Raw genomic sequence first — 26,059 nt, 5'->3', positions numbered from 1 at the left:
AATGAATAAAAGATGAAAAGCTGATATTTCTTTAGTCAATAAGTATTCTACCACTTTGTTATGGCAAGCCTAAATAAGTTCAGGAGTCTAAATATGCTTAACAAGTCACATAATAAGTTGCATGGACTCACTCTGTGTGCAATAATAGTGTTTGACATGATTTTTGAATGACTACCTCCTCTCTGTACCCCACACATCTGTAAGGTCCCTCAGTGGAGGGGTGAATTTCAAACGGATTCAAGCACAATGACCAGCAGGGTTCTTATATGGTTCTCATATGGTTCTCATACGGTTCTTATATGGTTCTTATAGTTCTCATACGGTTCTCATACGGTTCTCATACGGTTCTCATACGGTTCTCATACGGTTCTCATACGGTTCTTATATGGTTCTTATAGTTCTCATACGGTTCTTATAGTTCTCATACGGTTCTTATAGTTCTCATACGGTTCTTATAGTTCTCATACGGTTCTTATAGTTCTTATACGGTTCTTATATGGTTCTTATAGTTCTCATACGGTTCTTATAGTTCTCATACGGTTCTTATAGTTCTCATACGGTTCTTATAGTTCTCATACGGTTCTTATAGTTCTCATACGGTTCTTATAGTTCTTATACGGTTCTTATATGGTTCTTATAGTTCTCATACGGTTCTTATAGTTCTCATACGGTTCTTATACGGTTCTTATAGTTCTCATACGGTTCTTATATGGTTCTTATAGTTCTCATACGGTTCTTATAGTTCTCATACGGTTCTCATACGGTTCTTATATGGTTCTTATAGTTCTCATACGGTTCTTATAGTTCTCATACGGTTCTTATAGTTCTCATACGGTTCTTATAGTTCTCATACGGTTCTTATAGTTCTCATACGGTTCTTATAGTTCTCATACGGTTCTTATATGGTTCTTATAGTTCTCATACGGTTCTTATAGTTCTTATACGGTTCTTATATGGTTCTTATAGTTCTCATACGGTTCTTATAGTTCTCATACGGTTCTTATACGGTTCTTATATGGTTCTTATAGTTCTCATACGGTTCTTATAGTTCTCATACGGTTCTTATATGGTTCTTATAGTTCTCATACGGTTCTTATAGTTCTTATACGGTTCTTATAGTTCTCATACGGTTCTCATATGGTTCTCATATGGTTCTCATACGGTTCTTATACGGTTCTTATACGGTTCTTATACGGTTCTTATAGTTCTCATACGGTTCTTATACAGTTCTTATGGTTCTTATAGTTCTCATACGGTTCTTATAGTTCTCATACGGTTCTTATAGTTCTCATACGGTTCTCATACGGTTCTCATACGGTTCTCATACGGTTCTCATACGGTTCTCATACGGTTCTCATACGGTTCTTATACGGTTCTCATACGGTTCTTATACGGTTCTCATACGGTTCTCATACGGTTCTTATACGGTTCTTATACGGTTCTTATATGGTTCTTATAGTTCTCATACGGTTCTTATAGTTCTCATACGGTTCTTATATGGTTCTTATAGTTCTCATATGGTTCTTATACGGTTCTTATACGGTTCTTATACGGTTCTTATACGGTTCTCATACGGTTCTCATACGGTTCTTATACGGTTCTTATACGGTTCTTATAGTTCTCATACGGTTCTTATAGTTCTCATACGGTTCTTATATGGTTCTTATAGTTCTCATATGGTTCTTATACGGTTCTTATACGGTTCTTATACGGTTCTTATACGGTTCTTATATGGTTCTTATGGTTCTCATATGGTTCTCATACGGTTCTTATACGGTTCTTATACGGTTCTCATACGGTTCTCATACGGTTCTCATACGGTTCTTATAGTTCTTATATGGTTCTTATAGTTCTCATACGGTTCTTATATGGTTCTTATAGTTCTTATACGGTTCTCATACGGTTCTCATACGGTTCTCATACGGTTCTTATACGGTTCTTATAGTTCTCATACGGTTCTCATACGGTTCTCATACGGTTCTTATACGGTTCTTATACGGTTCTTATACGGTTCTCATACGGTTCTCATACGGTTCTCATACGGTTCTCATACGGTTCTTATACGGTTCTCATACGGTTCTCATACGGTTCTCATACGGTTCTTATAGTTCTTATACGGTTCTTATACGGTTCTTATAGTTCTTATAGTTCTCATACGGTTCTTATATGGTTCTTATAGTTCTCATACGGTTCTCATAGTTCTTATAGTTCTCATACGGTTCTTATATGGTTCTTATAGTTCTCATACGGTTCTCATACGGTTCTTATAGTTCTCATACGGTTCTCATACGGTTCTCATACGGTTCTCATACGGTTCTCATACGGTTCTTATACGGTTCTCATACGGTTCTTATAGTTCTCATATGGTTCTTATACGGTTCTTATACGGTTCTTATAGTTCTTATACGGTTCTTATATGGTTCTCATATGGTTCTCATATGGTTCTCATACGGTTCTTATACGGTTCTTATACGGTTCTCATACGGTTCTCATACGGTTCTCATACGGTTCTTATAGTTCTTATACGGTTCTTATATGGTTCTTATAGTTCTCATACGGTTCTCATACGGTTCTCATACGGTTCTCATACGGTTCTTATACGGTTCTTATACGGTTCTTATATGGTTCTTATAGTTCTCATACGGTTCTTATAGTTCTCATACGGTTCTTATATGGTTCTTATAGTTCTCATATGGTTCTCATATGGTTCTCATATGGTTCTTATACGGTTCTTATACGGTTCTTATATGGTTCTTATGGTTCTCATACGGTTCTCATATAGTTCTCATATGGTTCTCATACGGTTCTTATACGGTTCTTATAGTTCTTATACGGTTCTTATATGGTTCTTATACGGTTCTTATATGGTTCTTATAGTTCTCATACGGTTCTTATAGTTCTCATACGGTTCTTATATGGTTCTTATAGTTCTCATATGGTTCTCATATGGTTCTTATACGGTTCTTATACGGTTCTTATACGGTTCTTATATGGTTCTTATATGGTTCTTATAGTTCTCATACGGTTCTTATACGGTTCTTATGGTTCTTATACGGTTCTTATACGGTTCTTATACGGTTCTTATAGTTCTTATACGGTTCTCATACGGTTCTTATAGTTCTTATACGGTTCTCATACGGTTCTTATACGGTTCTTATAGTTCTCATACGGTTCTTATACGGTTCTTATAGTTCTTATACGGTTCTTATACGGTTCTCATACGGTTCTCATACGGTTCTCATACGGTTCTTATACGGTTCTTATACGGTTCTTATACGGTTATACGGTATACATATTACATTTTCCCATCTTTGAATCAGGGTTAATAATGATTGTTCGATTTATCTGGTTCAACAGTATTATTATTAGTTATTATTATTATTAGTATTATCAGGATCAGTTAGAACTCAATGTGTTCCTGAAGCTGTGTGTGTTTCTTCTCTGTAGAACAAAGCAGGAGAGATGACCTGGAAGCTCTAGGTCACATGTTCATGTACTTCCTGCGAGGCAGTCTGCCCTGGCAAGGCCTGAAGGTAGGAACAAACACACTTGTTTTACTAACCTTAACACCAAACCGCTAAGGTTAAGGTAGCATTTTTCCTCATGGAGATGTGAAATGTCCCCACCAAGGAGATTTTGCTTTGTTTTATTGTCTTTTTGGGAATTTCAGTTCCCCATGAGGATACAGGAACAAGACCACACTAACAAAGTCCCCTATGTCTATACACTATATATCCAGTGCATTTGGAAAGTATTCAGACCCTTTGACTTTTAGTTGGAGTGTTATTCTAAAATGCATTAAATACATTTTTTTCCCTCATCAATCTACACACAATTCCCCATAATGACAAAGAATAAACAGGTTTAACAAGTTTTGCTAGTGTATTAAAAATAAAACGGATACCTTATTTACATAAGTATTCAGACCCTTTGCTATGAGACTCGAAGTTGAGCTCAGGTGCTTCCTGTTTCCATTGATCATCCTTGAGATGTTTCTACAACTTGATTGGAGTCCATCTGTGGTAAATTCAATTGATTGGACATGATTTGGAAAGGCACACACCTGTCTATATAAGGTCCCAAAGATGACAGTGCATGTCAGAGCAAAAACCAAGACATGAGGTCAAAGGAATTGTCCGTAGAGCTCCGAGACAGGATTGTGTCGAGGCACAGATCTGGGGAGGGGTACCAAAAATGTCTGCAGCATTGAAGATCCCCAAGAAGTTTGGAACCACCAAGACTCTATTCCTAGAGCTGGCCGCCCGGCCAAACTGAGCAATCAGGGGAGAAGGGAGGTGACCAAGAACCCGATGGTCACTCTGACAGAGCTCCAGAGTTCTTCTGTGGAGATGGGAGAACATTCCTGAAGGACAACCATCTCTACAGCACTCCACCAATCAGTCCTTTATGGTAGTGGCCAGATGGAAGCCACTCCTCAGTAAAAGGCACATGACAGCCCGCTTGGAGTTTGCCAAAGGGCACCTAAAGGACTCTTAGACCATAAGAAACAAGATTCTCTAGTCTGATGAAACCAAGATTGAGCTCTTTGGCCTGAATGACAACCATCACTGGAGGAAACCTGGCACCATCCCTACGGTGAAGCATGGTGGTGGCAGCATCATGCTGTGGGGATGTCTTTCAGCAGCAGGGACTGGGATACTAGTCAGGATCGAGGGAAAGATGAACGGAGTAAAGTACAAAGAGATCCTTGATGAAAACCTGCTCCAGAGCGCTCAGGACCTCAGACTGGGCCGAAGGTTCACCTTCCAACAGGACAACGACCCTAAGCACACAGACAAGACAACGCAGGAGTGGCTTCGGGACAAGTCTCTGAATGTCCTTGAGTGGCCCAGCCAGAGCCCGGACTTGAACCCGATCTAACATCTCTGGAGAGACCTGAAAATAGCTGTGCAGCGACGCTCCCCATCCAACCTGACAGAGCTTGAGAGGATCTGCAGAGAAGAATGGGAGAAACTCCCCGAGTACAGGTGTGCCAAGCTTGTAGCGTCATACCCAAGAAGACTCAAGGCTGTAATCGCTGCCAAAGGTGCTTCAACAAAGTACTGAGTAAAGGGTCTGAATACTTTTGTAAACTTGATATTTCCGTTTTTTATTTTGAATACATTTGCAAGAAATCAACAAACCTGTTTTTGCTTTGTTATAGGGTATTGTGTGTAGATTGAGGGGAAACAATTTAATACATTTTAGAATACGTAACAAAGTGGAAAAAGTCAAGGGGTCTGAATACTTTACAAATGCACTGTACAAAAGTATGTGGACACCCCTACAAATTAGTGGATTTGGTTATTTCTGCCTCACCAGTTACTGACAGGTGTATAAAATCAAGCACACAGCCATGCAATCTCCATAGACAAACATTGGCGGTAGAATGGCCCATACCGAAGAGCTCAGTGACTTTCAACGTGGCACCGTCACAGGATGCCTCCTTTCCAACAAGTGGAAACATCTAGATGCAACAACGGCCACACAAGCTCACAGATCTGGACCGCGGAGTGCTGTAGTTTGTAAAAAATAGTCTGTCCTCGGTCGCAACACTCACTCCCAAGTTCCAAACTGCCTCTGGAAGCAACATCGGCACAAGAAGTGTTAATGAAATGTCCGAGCAGCCGCACGCACACAAGCCCCAGATCATTATGCCCAACGCCAAGCGTCGGCTGGAGCGGTGTAAAGCTCGCAGCCATTGGACGCTGGAGCAGTGGAACCACGTTCTCTGGAGTGACGAATATCGCTTCACCATCTGGCAGTACAACGGACGGATCTTGGTTTGGCGGATGCCAGGAGAACGCTACCTGCCCCAATGCCAACTGTAAAGTTTGGTGGAGGATGAATAACTATTTGGGTCTGTTTTTTATGGTTCGGGCCTCTTAGTTCCAGTGAAGGGAAATCTGAACGCTACAGCATAGAATGTCATTGTATACGATTCTGTGCTTCCAACTTTGTGGCAACAGTTTGGGGAAGGCCCTTTCCTGTTTCAGCATGACAATCAGTCCTCGACCCCACTAATGCTCTTGTGGCTGAATGGAAGCAAGTCCCAGCAGCAATGTTCCAACATCTAGTGGAAAGCCTTCCCAGAAGAATGGAGGCTGTTATAGCAGCAATGTTCCAACATCTAGTGGAAAGCCTTCCCAGAAGAGTGGAGGCTGTTATAGCAGCAATGTTCCAACATCTAGTGGAAAGCCTTCCCAGAAGAGTGGAGGCTGTTATAGCAGCAATGTTCCAACATCTAGTGGAAAGCCTTCCCAGAAGAGTGGAGGCTGTTATAGCAGCAATGTTCCAACATCTAGTGGAAAGCCTTCCCAGAAGAATGGAGGCTGTTATAGCAGCAATGTTCCAACATCTAGTGGAAAGCCTTCCCAGAAGAGTGGAGGCTGTTATAGCAGCAATGTTCCAACATCTAGTGGAAAGCCTTCCCAGAAGAGTGGAGGCTGTTATAGCAGCAATGTTCCAACATCTAGTGGAAAGCCTTCCTAGAAGAGTGGAGGCTGTTATAGCAGCAAAGGGGAGTGGGGCATGATTTTGGAATGAGGTGTTGGACGAGTAGGTGTCCACATACTTTTGATCATGTGATGTATGTTGCTCAAAGGTCCAGTAACTATCATGTTAGGACAGCACAGCTACTGTCAGACTGTCTGTTGACTAGACCGTGTCCTCACTACTTTATCAGTCCTGTCTGTTGACTAGACCGCGTCCTCACTACTTTATCAGTCCTGTCTGTCGACTAGACCGCGTCCTCACTACTTTATCAGTCCTGTCTGTCGACTAGACCGCGTCCTCACTACTTTATCAGTCCTGTCTGTCGACTAGACCGCGTCCTCACTACTTTATCAGTCCTGTCTGTCGACTAGACCGCGTCCTCACTACTTTATCAGTCCTGTCTGTCGACTAGACCGCGTCCTCACTACTTTATCAGTCCTGTCTGTCGACTAGACCGCGTCCTCACTACTTTATCAGTCCTGTCTGTCGACTAGACCGCGTCCTCACAACTTTATCAGTCCTGTCTGTCGACTAGACCGCGTCCTCACTACTTTATCAGTCCTGTCTGTCGACTAGACCGCGTCCTCACTACTTTATCAGTCCTGTCTGTCGACTAGACCGCGTCCTCACTACTTTATCAGTCCTGTCTGTTGACTAGACCGCGTCCTCACTACTTTCAGTCCTGTCTGTTGACTAGACCGCGTCCTCACTACTTTATCAGTCCTGTCTGTTGACTAGACCGTGTCCTCACTACTTTATCAGTCCTGTCTGTTGACTAGACCGCGTCCTCACTACTTTCAGTCCTGTCTGTTGACTAGACCGCGTCCTCTCTACTTTATCAGTCCTGTCTGTCGACTAGACCGCGTCCTCACTACTTTATCAGTCCTGTCTGTCGACTAGACCGCGTCCTCACTACTTTATCAGTCCTGTCTGTTGACTAGACCGCGTCCTCACTACTTTATCAGTCCTGTCTGTTGACTAGACCGCGTCCTCACTACTTTATCAGTCCTGTCTGTCGACTAGACCGCGTCCTCACTACTTTATCAGTCCTGTCCTGTCTGTTGACTAGACCGCGTCCTCACTACTTTATCAGTCCTGTCTGTCGACTAGACCGCGTCCTCACTACTTTATCAGTCCTGTCTGTTGACTAGACCGAGTCCTCACTACTTTATCAGTCCTGTCTGTCGACTAGACCGCGTCCTCACTACTTTATCAGTCCTGTCTGTCGACTAGACCGCGTCCTCACTACTTTATCAGTCCTGTCTGTCGACTAGACCGCGTCCTCACTACTTTATCAGTCCTGTCCTGTCTGTTGACTAGACCGTGTCCTCACTACTTTATCAGTCCTGTCCTGTCTGTTGACTAGACCGCGTCCTCACTACTTTATCAGTCCTGTCCTCTCTGTTGACTAGACCGCGTCCTCACTACTTTATCAGTCCTGTCTGTCGACTAGACCGCGTCCTCACTACTTTATCAGTCCTGTCTGTCGACTAGACCGCGTCCTCACTACTTTATCAGTCCTGTCCTGTCTGTTGACTAGACCGTGTCCTCACTACTTTATCAGTCCTGTCCTGTCTGTTGACTAGACCGCGTCCTCACTACTTTATCAGTCCTGTCCTCTCTGTTGACTAGACCGCGTCCACACTACTTTATCAGTCCAGACAGACACACAGCCTTCAGGCACAGAACTCCATCTCACCACATCAATGTCTGAACTCTCCCACCTGCTGCACGTTGCGTCGTTTCCTTGTGCCGGGGCGTCGTTTCCTTGTGCCGGGGCGTCGTTTCCTTGTGCCGGGGCGTTGTTTCCTTGTGCCGGGGCGTTGTTTCCTTGTGCCGGGGCGTCGTTTCCTTGTGCCGGGGCGTTGTTTCCTTGTGCCGGGGCGTTGTTTCCTTGTGCCGGGGCGTTGTTTCCTTGTGCCGGGGCGTTGTTTCCTTGTGCCGGGGCGTTGTTTCCTTGTGCCGGGGCGTTGTTTCCTCGTGCCGGGGCGTTGTTTCCTCGTGCCGGGGCGTTGTTTCCTCGTGCCGGGGCGTTGTTTCCTCGTGCCGGGGCGTTGTTTCCTCGTGCCGGGGCGTTGTTTCCTCGTGCCGGGGCGTTGTTTCCTCGTGCCGGGGCGTTGTTTCCTCGTGCCGGGGCGTTGTTTCCTCGTGCCGGGGCGTTGTTTCCTCGTGCCGGGGCGTTGTTTCCTCGTGCCGGGGCGTTGTTTCCTCGTGCCGGGGCGTTGTTTCCGCGTGCCGGGGCGTTGTTTCCGCGTGCCGGGGCGTTGTTTCCGCGTGCCGGGGCGTTGTTTCCTTGTGCCGGGGCGTTGTTTCCTTGTGCCGGGGCGTTGTTTCCGCGTGCCGGGGCGTTGTTTCCGCGTGCCGGGGCGTTGTTTCCGCGTGCCGGGGCGTTGTTTCCGCGTGCCGGGGCGTTGTTTCCTCGTGCCGGGGCGTTGTTTCCTCGTGCCGGGGCGTTGTTTCCGCGTGCCGGGGCGTTGTTTCCGCGTGCCGGGGCGTTGTTTCCGCGTGCCGGGGCGTTGTTTCCGCGTGCCGGGGCGTTGTTTCCTTGTGCCGGGGCGTTGTTTCCTTGTGCCGGGGCGTTGTTTCCTTGTGCCGGGGCGTTGTTTCCGCGTGCCGGGGCGTTGTTTCCGCGTGCCGGGGCGTTGTTTCCTCGTGCCGGGGCGTTGTTTCCTCGTGCCGGGGCGTTGTTTCCGCGTGCCGGGGCGTTGTTTCCGCGTGCCGGGGCGTCGTTTCCGCGTGCCGGGGCGTCGTTTCCGCGTGCCGGGGCGTCGTTTCCGCGTGCCGGGGCGTCGTTTCCTCGTGCCGGGGCGTCGTTTCCTCGTGCCGGGGCGTCGTTTCCTCGTGCCGGGGCGTCGTTTCCGCGTGCCGGGGCGTCGTTTCCGCGTGCCGGGGCGTCGTTTCCGCGTGCCGGGGCGTCGTTTCCTCGTGCCGGGGCGTTGTTTCCTTGTGCCGGGGCGTTGTTTCCTCGTGCCGGGGCGTTGTTTCCTTGTGCCGGGGCGTCGTTTCCTTGTGCCGGGGCGTTGTTTCCTTGTGCCGGGGCGTTGTTTCCTTGTGCCGGGGCGTTGTTTCCTTGTGCCGGGGCGTTGTTTCCTTGTGCCGGGGCGTTGTTTCCTTGTGCCGGGGCGTTGTTTCCTTGTGCCGGGGCGTTGTTTCCTCGTGCCGGGGCGTTGTTTCCTCGTGCCGGGGCGTTGTTTCCTCGTGCCGGGGCGTTGTTTCCTCGTGCCGGGGCGTTGTTTCCTCGTGCCGGGGCGTTGTTTCCTCGTGCCGGGGCGTTGTTTCCTCGTGCCGGGGCGTTGTTTCCTCGTGCCGGGGCGTTGTTTCCTCGTGCCGGGGCGTTGTTTCCGCGTGCCGGGGCGTTGTTTCCGCGTGCCGGGGCGTTGTTTCCGCGTGCCGGGGCGTTGTTTCCTTGTGCCGGGGCGTTGTTTCCGCGTGCCGGGGCGTTGTTTCCGCGTGCCGGGGCGTTGTTTCCGCGTGCCGGGGCGTTGTTTCCGCGTGCCGGGGCGTTGTTTCCGCGTGCCGGGGCGTTGTTTCCTCGTGCCGGGGCGTTGTTTCCTCGTGCCGGGGCGTTGTTTCCGCGTGCCGGGGCGTTGTTTCCGCGTGCCGGGGCGTTGTTTCCGCGTGCCGGGGCGTTGTTTCCGCGTGCCGGGGCGTTGTTTCCGCGTGCCGGGGCGTTGTTTCCGCGTGCCGGGGCGTTGTTTCCTCGTGCCGGGGCGTTGTTTCCGCGTGCCGGGGCGTTGTTTCCGCGTGCCGGGGCGTTGTTTCCTCGTGCCGGGGCGTTGTTTCCTCGTGCCGGGGCGTTGTTTCCGCGTGCCGGGGCGTCGTTTCCGCGTGCCGGGGCGTCGTTTCCGCGTGCCGGGGCGTCGTTTCCGCGTGCCGGGGCGTCGTTTCCGCGTGCCGGGGCGTCGTTTCCTCGTGCCGGGGCGTCGTTTCCTCGTGCCGGGGCGTCGTTTCCTCGTGCCGGGGCGTCGTTTCCGCGTGCCGGGGCGTCGTTTCCGCGTGCCGGGGCGTCGTTTCCGCGTGCCGGGGCGTCGTTTCCGCGTGCCGGGGCGTCGTTTCCGCGTGCCGGGGCGTCGTTTCCGCGTGCCGGGGCGTTTCCGTTAATCATCCAAATGAACCTTCATTACTTACACCCCCCCCCCCCTCCTCTCCACTCTCTCTCCCTCCCTCCCCTTCCACTCTCCCCCCCCTCCCTCCTCTTCCACCCCCCCTCCTCTCCACTCTCTCTCCCTCCCTCCTCTTCCACTCTCTCTCCCTCCTCTTCCACTCTCTCTCCCTCCCTCCTCTTCCACTCTCTCTCCCTCCCTCCTCTTCCACTCTCTCTCCCTCCCTCCTCTGCCCCTCTCGCTCCCCTCCCTCCTCTGCCACTCTCGCTCCCCTCCCTCCTCTGCCACTCTCGCTCCCCTCCCTCCTCTGCCACTCTCGCTCCTCTCCCTCCCTTTTTCTCGCTCCTCTCCCTCCCTTTTTTCTCGCTCCTCTCCCTCCCTTTTTTCTCGCTCCTCTCCCTCCCTTTTTTCTCGCTCCTCTCCCTCCCTTTTTTCTCGCTCCTCTCCCTCCCTTTTTTCTCGCTCCGCTCCCTCCCTTTTTTCTCGCTCCGCTCCCTCCCTTTTTTCTCGCTCCGCTCCCTCCCTTTTTCTCGCTCCGCTCCCTCCCTTTTTCTCGCTCCGCTCCCTCCCTTTTTCTCGCTCCGCTCCCTCCCTTTTTCTCGCTCCGCTCCCTCCCTTTTTCTCGCTCCTCTCCCTCCCTTTTTCTCGCTCCTCTCCCTCCCTCTTCTCGCTCCCTCGCTCCCTCTTTCTCCCCTCCCTCGCTCCCTCTTTCTCCCCTCCCTCGCTCCCTCTTTCTCCCCTCCCTCGCTCCCTCTTTCTCCCCTCCCTCGCTCCCTCCTTCTCCCCTCCCCCCTCTTTTTCCCCTCCCTTATTCTCGCTCCCCTCTTTCTCCCCTCCCTCCTTCTCCCCTCCCTCGCTCCCTCCTTCTCCCCTCCCTCCTCCTCCCCTCCCTCGCTCCCTCCTCTTTCTCCCCTCCCTCCCTTATTCTCGCTCCTATTTCTCCCCTCCCTCCTCTTTCTCCCCTCCCCCCTCCTTCTCTCCCCCCCAGGCAGACACTCTGAAGGAGCGCTATCAGAAGATAGGTGACACCAAGAGAACCACACCCATCGAGGTGCTGTGTGAGAGCTTCCCAGGTCTGGATCTCTTCTCTTTCTGCTTCTTTCTGTCCCACTACTAGTTCCTTTCAGTACTTTAGGTTAGCCTGCTGGTTAGGAGTAAATAACTACGTAACACCTGAAATATTGGAAAGATATTTCATTGTTTGTGTTTTTTCCTTCCTGTATTTAATGTGTGTTTTTCTCCTTGTAGAAGAGATGGCCACCTACCTGCGTTATGTGCGGCGCCTGGATTTCTTTGAGAAGCCGGACTACGACTACTTACGGAAACTCTTCACCGACCTCTTCGACAGGAACGGCTACGTCTTTGATTACGAGTACGACTGGGTCGGCAAGCCACTGGTCAGTCCATATCTACTATTAATTATCTGTCTCTCTGCAGGACAACGGGCCTCATTGATATACATGGGATTCACGCTATATTTTGGATACTTACTAAGTTAGATGGATGAGTTTATCAGAAAGGTAACAACAATTACTGTTTAGTTTTAACCATGACCTTTAACCCCTCTCCTCAGTACAGTCCGATTGGCTGTTTAGTTTTAACCATGACCTTTAACCCCTCTCCTCAGTACAGTCCTATTGGCTGTTTAGTTTTAACCATGACCTTTAACCCCTCTCCTCAGTACAGTCCTATTGGCTGTTTAGTTTTAACCATGACCTTTAACCCCTCTCCTCAGTACAGTCCTATTGGCTGTTTAGTTTTAACCATGACCTTTAACCCCTCTCCTCAGTACAGTCCTATTGGCTGTTTAGTTTTAACCATGACCTTTAACCCGTCTCCTCAGTACAGTCCTATTGGCTGTTTAGTTAATGATGATCTTTCACCTCTCTCCTCAGCCTACTCCCATTGGTTCAGTCCCCAGTGAGACCCTTCTACAGTCCAGCAGCAGAGACAAGGCAACGCAGCAGACCAAAAACCAGGTAGGACCCACACACACACACACACACACACACACACACACCCACACACACACACACACACACACACACACACACCCACACACACACACACACTGAAGACCCAGTCCTTGATGAAGAACAGCTACTTCAGTTTCTCTTGATAGACTAACTTACAGAAGAATTTGAGGAAAAAGCTCCCATTTTTTTCACACGTTTTCACACGTCATTCTCTGCATTTGACATTTAGTGTTAATAACTTAACTGTAGCCTGGTCCACATCCGCTGGTACTTCTGCCAACTCAATCATCATTGTCAAGCCAAACAGACTGGTACCCAGGCTATATTAAAGAGACCAGCAACAGACTGGTACCCAGGCTATATTAAAGAGACCAGCAACAGGCTGGTACCCAGGCTATATTAAAGAGACCAGCAACAGACTGGTACCCAGGCTATATTAAAGAGACCAGCAACAGACTGGTACCCAGGCTATATTAAAGAGACCAGCAACAGACTGGTACCCAGGCTATATTAAAGAGACCAGCAACAGACTGGTACCCAGGCTATATTAAAGAGACCAGCAACAGGCTGGTACCCAGGCTATATTAAAGAGACCAGCAACAGGCTGGTACCCAGGCTATATTAAAGAGACCAGCAACAGACTGGTACCCAGGCTATATTAAAGAGACCAGCAACAGGCTGGTACCCAGGCTATATTAGAGAGACCAGCAACAGACTGGTACCCAGGCTATATTAAAGAGACCAGCAACAGGCTGGTACCCAGGCTATATTAAAGAGACCAGCAACAGGCTGGTACCCAGGCTATATTAAAGAGACCAGCAACAGGCTGGTACCCAGGCTATATTAAAGAGACCAGCAACAGGCTGGTACCCAGGCTATATTAAAGAGACCAGCAACAGACTGGTACCCCAGGCTATATTAAAGAGACCAGCAACAGGCTGGTACCCAGGCTATATTAAAGAGACCAGCAACAGGCTGGTACCCAGGCTATATTAAAGAGACCAGCAACAGGCTGGTACCCAGGCTATATTAGAGAGACCAGCAACAGGCTGGTACCCAGGCTATATTAGAGACCAGCAACAGGCTGGTACCCAGGCTATATTAAAGAGACCAGCAACAGACTGGTACCCAGGCTATATTAAAGAGACCAGCAACAGACTGGTACCCAGGCTATATTAAAGAGACCAGCAACAGACTGGTACCCAGGCTATATTAAAGAGACCAGCAACAGACTGGTACCCAGGCTATATTAAAGAGACCAGCAACAGGCTGGTACCCAGGCTATATTAAAGAGACCAGCAACAGACTGGTACCCAGGCTATATTAAAGAGACCAGCAACAGACTGGTACCCAGGCTATATTAAAGAGACCAGCAACAGACTGGTACCCAGGCTATATTAAAGAGACCAGCAACAGACTGGTACCCAGGCTATATTAAAGAGACCAGCAACAGGCTGGTACCCAGGCTATATTAAAGAGACCAGCAACAGACTGGTACCCAGGCTATATTAAAGAGACCAGCAACAGACTGGTACCCAGGCTATATTAGAGACCAGCAACAGACTGGTACCCAGGCTATATTAAAGAGACCAGCAACAGACTGGTACCCAGGCTATATTAAAGAGACCAGCAACAGACTGGTACCCAGGCTATATTAAAGAGACCAGCAACAGACTGGTACCCAGGCTATATTAAAGAGACCAGCAACAGACTGGTACCCAGGCTATATTAAAGAGACCAGCAACAGGCTGGTACCCAGGCTATATTAAAGAGACCAGCAACAGACTGGTACCCAGGCTATATTAAAGAGACCAGCAACAGACTGGTACCCAGGCTATATTAAAGAGACCAGCAACAGACTGGTACCCAGGCTATATTAAAGAGACCAGCAACAGACTGGTACCCAGGCTATATTAAAGAGACCAGCAACAGACTGGTACCCAGGCTATATTAAAGAGACCAGCAACAGACTGGTACCCAGGCTATATTAAAGAGACCAGCAACAGACTGGTACCCAGGCTATATTAAAGAGACCAGCAACAGACTGGTATCAGTCTCAGAACATCAGCTTGTTCCGCCGCTTGTGCTTCTGCATGTCACGTGTAGTCTTCTGTCACGTAGTCCTCACGTGCACTCTTTTTCCTCCCACGTCACCGCACTGCCCCTCAGGTCTGTCTGTCTGTGTCCTCTGGTTGAGCAGTGTCTAAGTAGCTGTCTAACTGTTTCTGCACAAGAGGGAAAAGACACAACCTCCTTGAACTTAATTGTTTTGTTTCTTTCCTTCTTTTACACTCCTCCTTCCTTTACCATCTCTTCCATCTCTCCCCCTTTGTCCTGCCCTCCCTCCCTCTTTGTCCTGCCGTCCTGCCCTCCATCTCTCCCCCTTTGTCCTGCCCTCCCTTCATCCATCCTCCCCCTTTGTCCTGCCCTCCCTCCCTCCATCTCTCCCCCTTTGTCCTGCCCTCCCTTCATCCATCCTCCCCCTTTGTCCTGCCCTCCCTCCCTCCATCTCTCCCCCTTTGTCCTGCCCTCCCTCCCCTTTGTCCTGCCCTCCCTCCCTCCATCTCTCCCCCTTTGTCCTGCCCTCCCTCCCCTTTGTCCTGCCCTCCCTCCCTCCATCTCTCCCCCTTTGTCCTGCCCTCCCTCCCCTTTGTCCTGCCCTCCCTCCCTCCATCTCTCCCCCTTTGTCCTGCCCTCCCTCCCTCCATCTCTCCCCCTTTGTCCTGCTCTCCCTCCCCTTTGTCCTGCCCTCCCTCCCTCCATCTCTCCCCCTTTGTCCTGCCCTCCCTCCCTCCATCTCTCCCCCTTTGTCCTGTCCTCTCTTCCCTTGCTGTCGCACCAGTCGCCAGAACCCAAAGGAAGTGAGTCTCAGCCCACTCCAGTGACCAATAGGGAGCTGCTGGGGTCCCATCTAACAGCTGATGGGCTGGGGGGCTCCGTCCAGGTACTGGGCAGTGGGTGTAGTCCCTCAATGCTAAACACTGTCTTCATTCTTTCTACCGTATGTCTTTCTTTTCCGTTTTCTCTTGCTCTGTTCTTTCCTCGCTTCTTTTTCTGTTTCTGTTTCTTTTGCACAAGGTCTCTGCTCAGCCAGGTTCTTTCAGTCGGCTCAGTTCCACACTTCACTATGGACACGGCTGAAAACTTATTCAATCACACCTAACCGGACAATCAAATCTTTGTGGCCGTGAGCCCAACGTATCTGTATAGTACCCACAATGCTCTGGTTTCCTCTTAACGAGTCTAGTATTTAGCAGCTCTCCTCAGAAAACGTAGCGTTTAACTGTTACCACTCCTGTCACAGGGCATTAAGTGGCTTCTTTTCTATCGACAGGAACTCTGCTAACTTCTGCTTCACTTTACCGAGCGCTGTTTTGTCGTCAGCTAGTTAACGTTACAGTTCCTGTAGCCTAGCTTGCACGCAATTAGTGCTGTTGGCTCGCTAGCTTCACTGCTTTAGCGTCCCACTAATAGCCGGGTTTCCACTAGTTGTAGCTACGTCGACTAGTGGTCTCTGGCTCGCCGTCGGTCCCCACCGTTTGGAGTTAGCTGAACGGCCATTTCGGTCTGCTTGGCTAAACTTCAGTGGTACGGTTTCTTCACGTGTGTTACCCCACCGTAGAGCACAATCCTTTACATTCCCGTGTAAAAGATCAACCTAGTAGTACATTATTTATCTCGAGTGGCTTGGTTTACACAGTCGGCACTTAGTATTAACACACACTTGGCTAGCTAGCTATCGTCTCGGGTGATAATAGCTACGTAGCTAAGTTAGCATTCCTGTTAACTCTGCCTTTCACTATCCTGAAAGTAGTTAGACTGTATTTCTCACTCCCCTTGTAAATAAAGCTTTGTTTATGCTTATCTGACTTCCAGCTATCATTACCCTGATGTAATTATGGCAAAGAATATCGACCCGGTGGGCCAAAAGTACCTTTTTAGTCCCTGCATGCTATGATTTGATTGTAGTCAGAGGCTACGAATACGGTTTTCGCTCCTACCCAGCACTCTCTGGAAACATCTCTCAACTCTTAAGCATCCAAGTCACGTTCTGCCTATGTTTTATTTACACACATCCACGTTTCTCTCTTCTGAAACCAATTTGATCTATAGATGATGTAGCCCATGTCTCTCTATCATATTTCTGAAGTGCTGCGATTTGAACGAAAGATACAAAAATATATATGAAAGCGTCAACCGTCTGTTGTAACGGGTATTGCCGTCGTACAAGCAATACGCAGTCTACACATTGCATTGGGGCAAAACAATTCGCGCTCTGTGTGATTCATGTAAACTTTATAGTTATGCTGCTGTAACGGATGTGAAATGGCTAGCTAGTTAGCGGGTACGCGCTAGTAGCGTTTCAATCAGTTACGTCACTTGATCTGAAACCTAGATGTAGGGTTTCCCCTTGCTCTGCAAGGGCCGCGGCTTTTGTGGAGCGATGGGTAACGACGCTTCGTGGGTGTCAGTTGTTGATGTGTGCAGAGGGTCCCTGGTTCGCGCCCGTGTCGGGGCGAGGGGACGGTTTAAAGTTATACTGTTACACTGCCTTATAGCCAGGAGTCTCCCACTGGGCCAAAACTGGTTGATTCAATGTTGTTATTTTAACCAAACAGTTCAATGTGATGACGTTGAATCAACGTGGGAAACTGATTAGATTAGCAAAAAGTCAACAACTTAAGTGAATTGTCTTTTTAGTCGCCTATTTTTTTTGCCTCAATTATTTCTGTAGATTTCCCGTTGAATTCATCTTAGTTGACAACTCAACCAAATGGAAATGGAAACTAGACGTTGAACTTATGTCTGTGTCCAGTGGGCTGCTTCCTGTTTAGCCAAATCCAATTTTATTTGTCACGTACACATGGTTAGCAGATGTTAATGCGAGTGTAGCGAAATGCTTGTGCTTCTAGTTCTGACAGTGGAGTAATATCTAACAAGCAATCTAACAATTCCACAACAACTACCTAATACACACATCTAAAGGGGTGAATGAGAATATAAATATATGGATGAGCGATGGCCGAACGGCATAGGCAAGATGCAGTAGATGGCATAAAATACAATATATATATATTTTTATATTATTTATTTATTTCACCTTTATTTAACCAGGTAGGCCAGTTGAGAACAAGTTCTCATTTACAGCTGCGACCTGGCCAAGATAAAGCAAAGCAGTGCGACAAAAACAACACAGAGTTACACATGGAATAAAACAAACGTACAGCAAACAACACAATATAAAAATCTATGTACAGTGTGTGCAAATGAAGTAAGATAAGGGAGGTAAGGCAATAAATAGGTCGTAGTGGCGAAATAATTACAATTTAGCATTAACACTGGAATGATAGATGTGCAGAAGATGAATGTGCAAGTAGAGATACTGGGGTGCAAAAGAGGAAAAAAATATATGTGATATGAGTAATGTAATATGTAAACATTTTTAAAGGGGCGTTGTTTAAAGTGACTAGTGATTCATTTGTTAGTGGCCAGTGATCGGGTCCCCATGTAGGCAGCAGCCTCTCTGAGTTAGTGATGGCTGTTTAGCAGTCTGATGGCCTTGAGATAGAAGCTGTTCTTCAGTCAAGCCAAAGAGCTCAATCTTGGTTTCATCAGACCAGATAATCTTGTTGCTCATGGTCTGAGTCCTTTAGGTGCCTTTTGGCAAAGTCCAAGTGTGCTGTCATGTGCCTTTTACTGAGGAGTGGCTTCCATCTGGCCACTCTACCATAAAGGACTGATTGGTGGAGTGCTGCAGAGATGGTTGTCCTTCTGGAAGGTTCTCCCATCTCCACAGAGGAACTCTGGAGTTCTGTCAGTGACCATCGGGTTCTTGGTCACCTCCCTGACAAGGCCCTTCTACCCCGATTTTTATCAGTTTGGCCAGGCAGCCAGCTCTAGGTGGTTCCAAACTTCTTCCATTTAAGAATGATGGAGGCCACTGTGTTCTTGAGGACCTTCAATGCTGCAGATATTTTTTTGGTACCCTTCCCCTGATCTGTGCCTCGACACAATCCTGTCTCGGAGCTCTACGGACAATTCCTTCAACCTCATGGCTTGGTTTTTGCTCTGACATGCACTGTCATCTTTGGGACCTTCATATAGACTGGTGTGTGCCTTTCCAAATCATGTCCAATCAATTGAATTTACCACAGGTGGACTCCAATCAAGTTGTAGAAACATCTCAAGGATGATCAATGGAAACAGGAAGCACCTGAGCTCAACTTCGAGTCTCATAGCAAAGGGTCTGAATACTTATGTAAATAAGGTATATATTTAACAAAAAAATTAAAACATTTCTAGAAACTTGTTCTTGTTGTCATTATGGGGAATTGTGTGTAGATAAGGATTCTTTTTTTTTATTATTAAATCAATATCGGAATAATCCTGTAAAGTAACAAAATGTGGAAAAGTCAAAGGGTTTGAATACATTCCGAATGTTCATCGACTGGTTGATCTGTTCAGACACTCAGCCCAGCTATTGTCGGGCTCAGACAGCGGAGCCCTCGGCCCAGCTGGTGTCGGGCTCAGACAGCGGAGCCCTCGGCCCAGCTGGTGTCGGGCTCAGACAGCGGAGCCCTCGGCCCAGCTGGTGTCGGGCTCAGACAGCGGAGCCCTCGGCCCAGCTATTGCCGGGCTCAGACAGCGGAGCCCTCGGCCCAGCTGTTGCCGGGCTCAGACAGCGGAGCACTCGGCCCAGGAGCCCTCGGCCCAGCTGTTGCCGGGCTCAGACAGCGGAGCTCTCGGCCCAGCTGTTGCCGGGCTCAGACAGCGGAGCCCTCGGCCCAGCTGGTGTCGGGCTCAGACAGCGGAGCCCTCGGCCCAGCTGTTGCCGGGCTCAGACAGCGGAGCCCTCGGCCCAGCTGGTGCATACTTAAATTCACACAGGACACTGGATAAGACAGGAGAAGTACTCCAGATATAACAGACTGATCCTAGCCCACCGACACATAAACTACTGCAGCATAAATACTGAGGCTGAGACCGTTGACTGGGGCAGCTCTAGCAGGGCCGAAATTTGAGGAACTGACTTGTTGGAAAGGTGGCATCCTATGATGGTGCCATGTTGAAAGTCAGAGCTCTTCAGTAAGGCCATTCTGTGTCAGGGGGCTAGGGTCAGTCCGTAATGTCTGGAGTATTTCTCCTGTCTTATCCAGTGTCCTGTTTCATCATGCTAGAAACCACAGGTCTAGATGATATACTGAGTATAATGCCATCTAGAGTGAGCTTAGTGTTCTGTCATTGGATGAATCCGCCATCTAGAGTGAGAGTAGTGTTCTGTCATTGGATGAATCCGCCATCTCGAGTGAGCTTAGTGTTCTGTCATTGGATGAATCCCCCATCTCGAGTGAGAGTAGTGTTCTGTCATTGGATGAATCCGCCATCTCGAGTGAGAGTAGTGTTCTGTCATTGGATGAATCCGCCATCTCGAGTGAGCTTAGTGTTCTGTCATTGGATGAATCCGCCATCTAGAGTGAGAGTAGTGTTCTGTCATTGGCTGAATCCGCCATCTCGAGTGAGCTTAGTGTTCTGTCATTGGATGAATCCGCCATCTCGAGTGAGCTTAGTGTTCTGTCATTGGATGAATCCGCCATCTAGAGTGAGCTTAGTGTTCTGTCATTGGATGAATCCGCCATCTAGAGTGAGCTTAGTGTTCTGTCATTGGATGAATCCGCCATCTAGAGTGAGAGTAGTGTTCTGTCATTGGCTGAATCCCAAATAGCCAGGTGACCACCCAGTAATAGTAATACAGTAGAAAGTTCACACAAACCATCCTGAAGAAAAGCTGTTGTCCGTTTATAACAACATTACAGCAGTAGGCTTGTATTTGCCATGTTGATTTCAAAAGCTCTTTCATAATAGTGACATGGCGTACTTTTGTATATATAGTGTATGTGGACAGCCCTTCAAATTAGTGGATTCAGCTATTTCAGCAACACCCGTTGCTTACGGCTTTATAAAGTCGAGCACACAGCCATGCAATCTCCACAGACAAACATTGGCAGTAGAATGGCCCCTTACTGAAGAGCTCTGTGACTTTCAACATGGCACCATCATAGGATGCCTCATTGCCAACAAGTCAGTTACTCAAATTTCGGGGCCTGCTAGAGCTGCCCCGGTCAACTGTAAGCGCTGTTATTGTGAAGTGGAAACGTCTAGGAGCCAAAACAACTCAGCCTTGAAGCGGTAGACCACACAAGCTCACAGATCGGGACCGCTGAGTGCTGAACAGTGTAAAAATCGTCTGTCCTCGTTTGCAAAACTCACTACTGATTTCCAACCTGCCTCTGAAAGCAACGTCAGCACATCAACTTTTCGTCAGGAGCTTCATGAAATGGGTTGCCATGGCTGAGCAGCCGCACACAAGCCTAAGATCACCACGCTCAATGTCAAGCGTCGGCTGGAGTGGTGTAAAGCTCACCGCCATTGGACTCTGGAGCAGTGGAAACGCGTTCTCTGGAGTGATGAATCACACTTCACCATCTGGCAGTCCGACGGACGAATCTGGGTTTTGGAGGATGCCAGGAGAACGCTACCTCCTGCCCCAATGCATAGTGCCAACTGTAAAGTTTGTTGGAGGAAGAATAATGGTCTGGGGCTGTTTTCATGGTTCAGGCCTCTTAGTTCCAGTGAAGGGAAATATTGATACTACAATGTCATTCTATACGATTCTGTGCTTACAACTTTATGGCAACAGTTTGGGGAAGGCTCTTTCCTGTTTCAGCATAACGATGCCCCCGTGCACAAAGCGAGGTCCATACTGAAATGGTTTGTCGAGATCGGTGTGGAAGAACTGGCCTGCACAGAGCCCTGACCTCAACCCCATCAAACACCTTTGGGATTAGTTAGAACGCTGACTGCGAGCCAGGCCTAGTCGCCCAACATCAGTGCCTTAATGGAAGCAAGTCCCCGCAGCAATGTTCCAACATCTAGTGGAAAGCCTTCCCAGAAGAATGGAGGCTGTTTACAGTAGCAAACGAGAGTCCATATTAATTCATATTAATTAGATGTTGGACGAGCACATACTTTTGGTCGTGTAGTTTAGTGTTAGTGACATGACATATATTGGACCACAGTAAACTACCATTTTCTAACATCTGACTTTCCATGATGCTCCCCTGCAGGTGATGAGTTCGACCAATGGGGAGCTGAATACAGACGATCCGACTGCGGGCCACTCCAACACCCCCATCACCGCCCCGGCCGAGGTGGAGGTGGCCGACGACACAAAGTAAGATGGATGCCCCTCGCCCTCCTTCCTCCATCCCCTCGCCCTCCTTCCTCCATCCCTCCTTCCCCTCGCCCTCCTTCCTCCATCCCCTCGCGCTCCTTCCTCCATCCCTCCGTTCCCTCGCCCTCCATCCCTCCTTCCTCCGTCCCCTCGCGCTCCTTCCTCCATCCCTCCTTCCCCTCGCCCTCCTTCCTCCATCCCCTCGCGCTCCTTCCTCCATCCCTCCGTTCCCTCGCCCTCCTTCCTCCATCCCTCCGTCCCCTCGCGCTCCTTCCTCCGTCCCCTCGCCCTCCTTCCTCCGTCTCCTCGCCCTCCTTCCTCCATCCCTCCTTCCTCCGTCTCCTCGCGCTCCTTCCTCCATCCCTGCGTCCCCTCGCCCTCCTTCCTCATCCCTCCGTCCCCTCGCCCTCCTTCCTCCGTCCCCTCGCCCTCCTTCCTCCGTCCCCTCGCCCTCCTTCCTCCGTCCCCTCGCCCTCCTTCCTCCGTCCCCTCGCCCTCCTTCCTCCGTCCCTCCTTCCTCCGTCCCCTCGCGCTCCTTCCTCCGTCCCCTCGCGCTCCTTCCTCCGTCCCCTCACGCTCCTTCCTCCGTCCCCTCGCCCTCCTTCCTCCGTCCCCTCGCCCTCCGTGCCCTCCGTCCCCTCGCCCTCCGTGCCCTCCTTCCTCCGTCCCCTCGCCCTCCTTTCTCCGTCCCCTCGTCCTCCGTCCCCATGCCCTCTTCCCCAACACTCACGGTTCTAAGAGTGAAGATGAAAAGAAGGTAGCCCAGGGCTAGTACCTTTCAGACGGTGCTAGTTGATAATATGTCCAGCTAGCCAATAAGACCAGTGAAAGGTAGACTTTTCAAACATCTCATGGAACAGCTTTTTGACCTGAATGTTTCCCGGTCTACTAGCCCAGCTGGCAAGTGTCCATCCCTGGCTAAGAGCCATGTATTAGTCCAGAATGTCGATGAATAAACAGTGCAAAAAAGCACATACTAGGATCTGAGCCAGGTTGGTTATCTTGTTTGGCATGAAAATGTATTTAATTATACACCTTCCTAATATTGAGTTGCACCCCTTTTTGCCCTCAGATCATTCTCAACTAGTCAGTGCATGAACTCTACAAGGTGTTGAAAGCGTTCCACAGGGATGCTGGCCCATGTTGACTCCAATGCTTCCCACAGTTGTCAAGTTGGCTGGATGTCCTTTGGGTGGTGGACCATTCTTGACACACACAGGAAACTGTTGAGCGTGAAAAACCCAGCAGCGTTGCAGTTCTTGACACAAACCGGTGCGCCTGGCACCTACTACCAAACCCTGTTCAAAGGCACCTAAATCTTTTGTCTTGCCTATTCACCCTCTGAATGGCACAAATACACAATCCATGTCTCAAGGCTTAAAAATCCTTCTTTAACCTGTCTCCTCCCCTTCATCTACACTGATTGAAGTGGATTTAACAAGTGACATCAATAAGGGATCAAAGCTTTCACCTGGTCATGGAAAGAGCAGGTGTTCTTAATGTTTTGTATAGTCAGTGTCTGAGGACAATAAAGAATCTAATCCTATTGTTAATTTGTGTTCTGTTTCAGGTGCTGCTGTTTCTTTAAGAGGAGGACGGGGCAAGGCCTCCAGAGACACTAGTGAAGAAGAGGCAAGGCCTCCGGCGACACTAGTGAAGGGGAGAGGCCTCCGGCGACACTAGTGAAGGGGAGAGGCCTCCGGCGACACTAGTGAAGGGGAGAGGCCTCCGGCGACACTCGTAAAGGGGAGCGGCCTCCGGCGGCACTCGTGAAGGGGAGCGGCCTCCGGCGGCACTCGTGAAGGGGAGCGGCCTCCGGCGGCACTCGTGAAGGGGAGCGGCCTCCGGCGGCACTCGTGAAGGGGAGCGGCCTCCGGCGGCACTCGTGAAGGGGAGAGGCCTCCGGCGGCACTCGTGAAGGGGAGAGGCCTCCGGCGGCACTCGTGAAGGGGAGAGGCCTCCGGCGGCACTCGTGAAGGGGAGAGGCCTCCGGCGACACTCGTGAAGGGGAGAGGCCTCCGGCGGCACTCGTGAAGGGGAGAGGCCTCCGGCGGCACTCGTGAAGGGGAGAGGCCTCCGGCGGCACTCGTGAAGGGGAGAGGCCTCCGGCGGCACTCGTGAAGGCACAAGACGGACTGACGGGAGGAAAGCAGTACTGAAATTGAGCTGAGTGCTCTACACCCTCCTATCTCTCTCTTTGTACAGTTAGAGCGCTCCCTGTTGATCCTCCTGCAGTACTACAACACAGACTAATGCCTGCTGTGATGACCTGCCTTGTGCAGACAGACAGACCGGCAGGACCAAACGGACCATAACCATGATTGTCTGTGTGCTTGGAGCTGAGAGGATCAGAAGAAATTCATGTTTATATTTCTATAATGGATGGATGGATGGATAGCGGGGCGGAAAGATGACCCTCATAACGGACTGATGGAGAGAGCTAGAAAAGACCTGAGATGCATAAATAAGACATTATTTAAGGACAGAAAGACTGTTGGAAACTGTTTGTGTTCCATATAAACGTTCTGAACTGGAGGACAGAGAAACAGACTACTGTAACACAGTAGTGATACCATGCTCCATTTACCAAGTCGTTGGTAAACTCCAGTATAACAGACAGGAAAGAAAAAGTAAAATGCATGAACACCAGAATCAGAAGGAAAATGAATACAACTTCTTTCCTTTTGTATTTTAAAATGAAGTTTTGAAACCCACTGAGTTGTTGAACAGTTGTACTTCGTTGTTCTTTAGAGCATCTTCAGGAAACAGAGCTTTTTTCTCTTTATTTCATTCTGTTTTCTCATTTCCTGTGGATGGATGTTGGTGACGGATAGTGGCTGCTCTCAGGTACTGTGGGGGGGGGGGGGGGGGAGATAAACAAATATTTAATCTCTTTAAAATTGCACTTTAGATGGGGGGGGAGTTCATGGAATTCTGGGATTAAAGTTTAACACCGACAAACAGAAATACAAGCAGATGTAGGAACATTGAAACATTGAACTGAAAGCAGTGAACCAGTACGGTTTTATAACTACAGGTAGCCTGTATAAAACTGGTGTGACTCAAATGGCACCCTACTGCCAATATGTTGCACTAATGACCTAAATCATATGGGTCCTGGTCAAAAGTAGTTCACTAAAAGGTAAATGGGTGCTGTTTGGGACAAGCCCTAAGCGTCAATGGGTTTTATGTTGCTTGTCCAAGTCAGTCACTTGGAAGTCATAATTTGTGCCATTTTTTTTTTTTAAACGAATGTCACATTTTGAAATGTGGAACATATTTAGGCTTGCGTATCTTTTTGTAAATGTTCTTAATGAGCATTCTCAACTTGTTAATATCTCTGGTGACACACACATGCAATGAAATGTGTATAGTAGTAAAAAACAAAATGTATAGTTGAGACCCAATGTCACAACAGGTTATGACACGGTCGTAGTCATGTCACAACGGCTAACATTACTTGTCACAACCTGTTGTCAAATCAAATTTTATTTGTCACGTACACAGATGTTAATGCGAGTGTAGCGAAATGCTTGTGCTTCTAGTTCTGACAGTGCAGTAATATCTAACAAATAATCTAACAATTCCCCAGCAACTACCTAATACACACATCTAAAGGGGTGAATGAGAATATGTACATATATGGATGAGCGATGGCCGAGCGGCATAGGCAAGGTGCAATAGATGGTATAAAATACAATATATACATGTGATATAAGATATGTAAACATTATTAAAGTGGCATTATTTACAGTGACTAGTGATCCATTTATTAAAGTGTCCAGTGATCGGGTCTCAATGTGGGCAGCAGCGTCTCTGAGTTAGTGATTGCTGTTTAGCAGTCTGATGGCATTTCTCAATCTCTCGGTCCCAGCTTTGTTGTACCTGTACTGACCTCGCCTTCTGGATGATATGGGGGTGAACAGGTAGTGGCTCGGGTGGTTGTTGTCCTTGATGATCTTTTAATATGGTCATTACACTGTCATGTATTTTATGGCTGGCTATTACTATGTCAACCCACATTTATAAAAAATACATTTCCTGCAAAGAAGTTTATTTTCATTTAAAAGTTAGTTTGTTAACCCTTGGTTTTGAGGTCTTTATTATTTTTTTCATCTTTTTAAATAACTTGTAGAAAATACACTTTATGACATTGTCATGAAACATTATGACATCATAATCATATAAACCAAATAGGCCTATCACGTACAGGCCCTTAAATCAGTCACCTGTCAAAAAGGTGTCTGGTCCTG

The 26,059-nt window shown here is 48.5% G+C and overlaps 1 protein-coding gene across 3 annotated transcripts in view; it reads left to right on the top strand.

The window, feature by feature from the left end:
• Positions 1-25,381, top strand: part of LOC120020745 (casein kinase I-like) — a 65,271-nt gene extending 39,890 nt beyond the window's left edge. Inside the window, exons 6-12 of one of the 3 annotated variants that reach the window (XM_038964486.1) lie at positions 3,448-3,533; positions 11,587-11,671; positions 11,847-11,995; positions 12,494-12,577; positions 15,417-15,518; positions 21,700-21,806; positions 23,377-25,381. In XM_038964486.1, the coding sequence (XP_038820414.1) occupies positions 3,448-3,533; positions 11,587-11,671; positions 11,847-11,995; positions 12,494-12,577; positions 15,417-15,518; positions 21,700-21,806; positions 23,377-23,428 (665 nt within the window). In that variant the 3' untranslated portion in view covers positions 23,429-25,381. The remainder of the gene's footprint in view (positions 1-3,447; positions 3,534-11,586; positions 11,672-11,846; positions 11,996-12,493; positions 12,578-15,416; positions 15,519-21,699; positions 21,807-23,376) is intronic. The other 2 variants (XM_038964485.1, XM_038964484.1) reach the window with 2 other exon arrangements.
• Positions 25,382-26,059: the final 678 nt, after the last annotated feature.

Source organism: Salvelinus namaycush, chromosome 25, assembly GCF_016432855.1.
Source record: "Salvelinus namaycush isolate Seneca chromosome 25, SaNama_1.0, whole genome shotgun sequence".
Classification (NCBI taxonomy): domain Eukaryota; kingdom Metazoa; phylum Chordata; class Actinopteri; order Salmoniformes; family Salmonidae; genus Salvelinus; species Salvelinus namaycush.
Note: the sequence above shows the minus strand (reverse complement) of the source record. Positions and strands in the feature narration are given on the sequence as shown.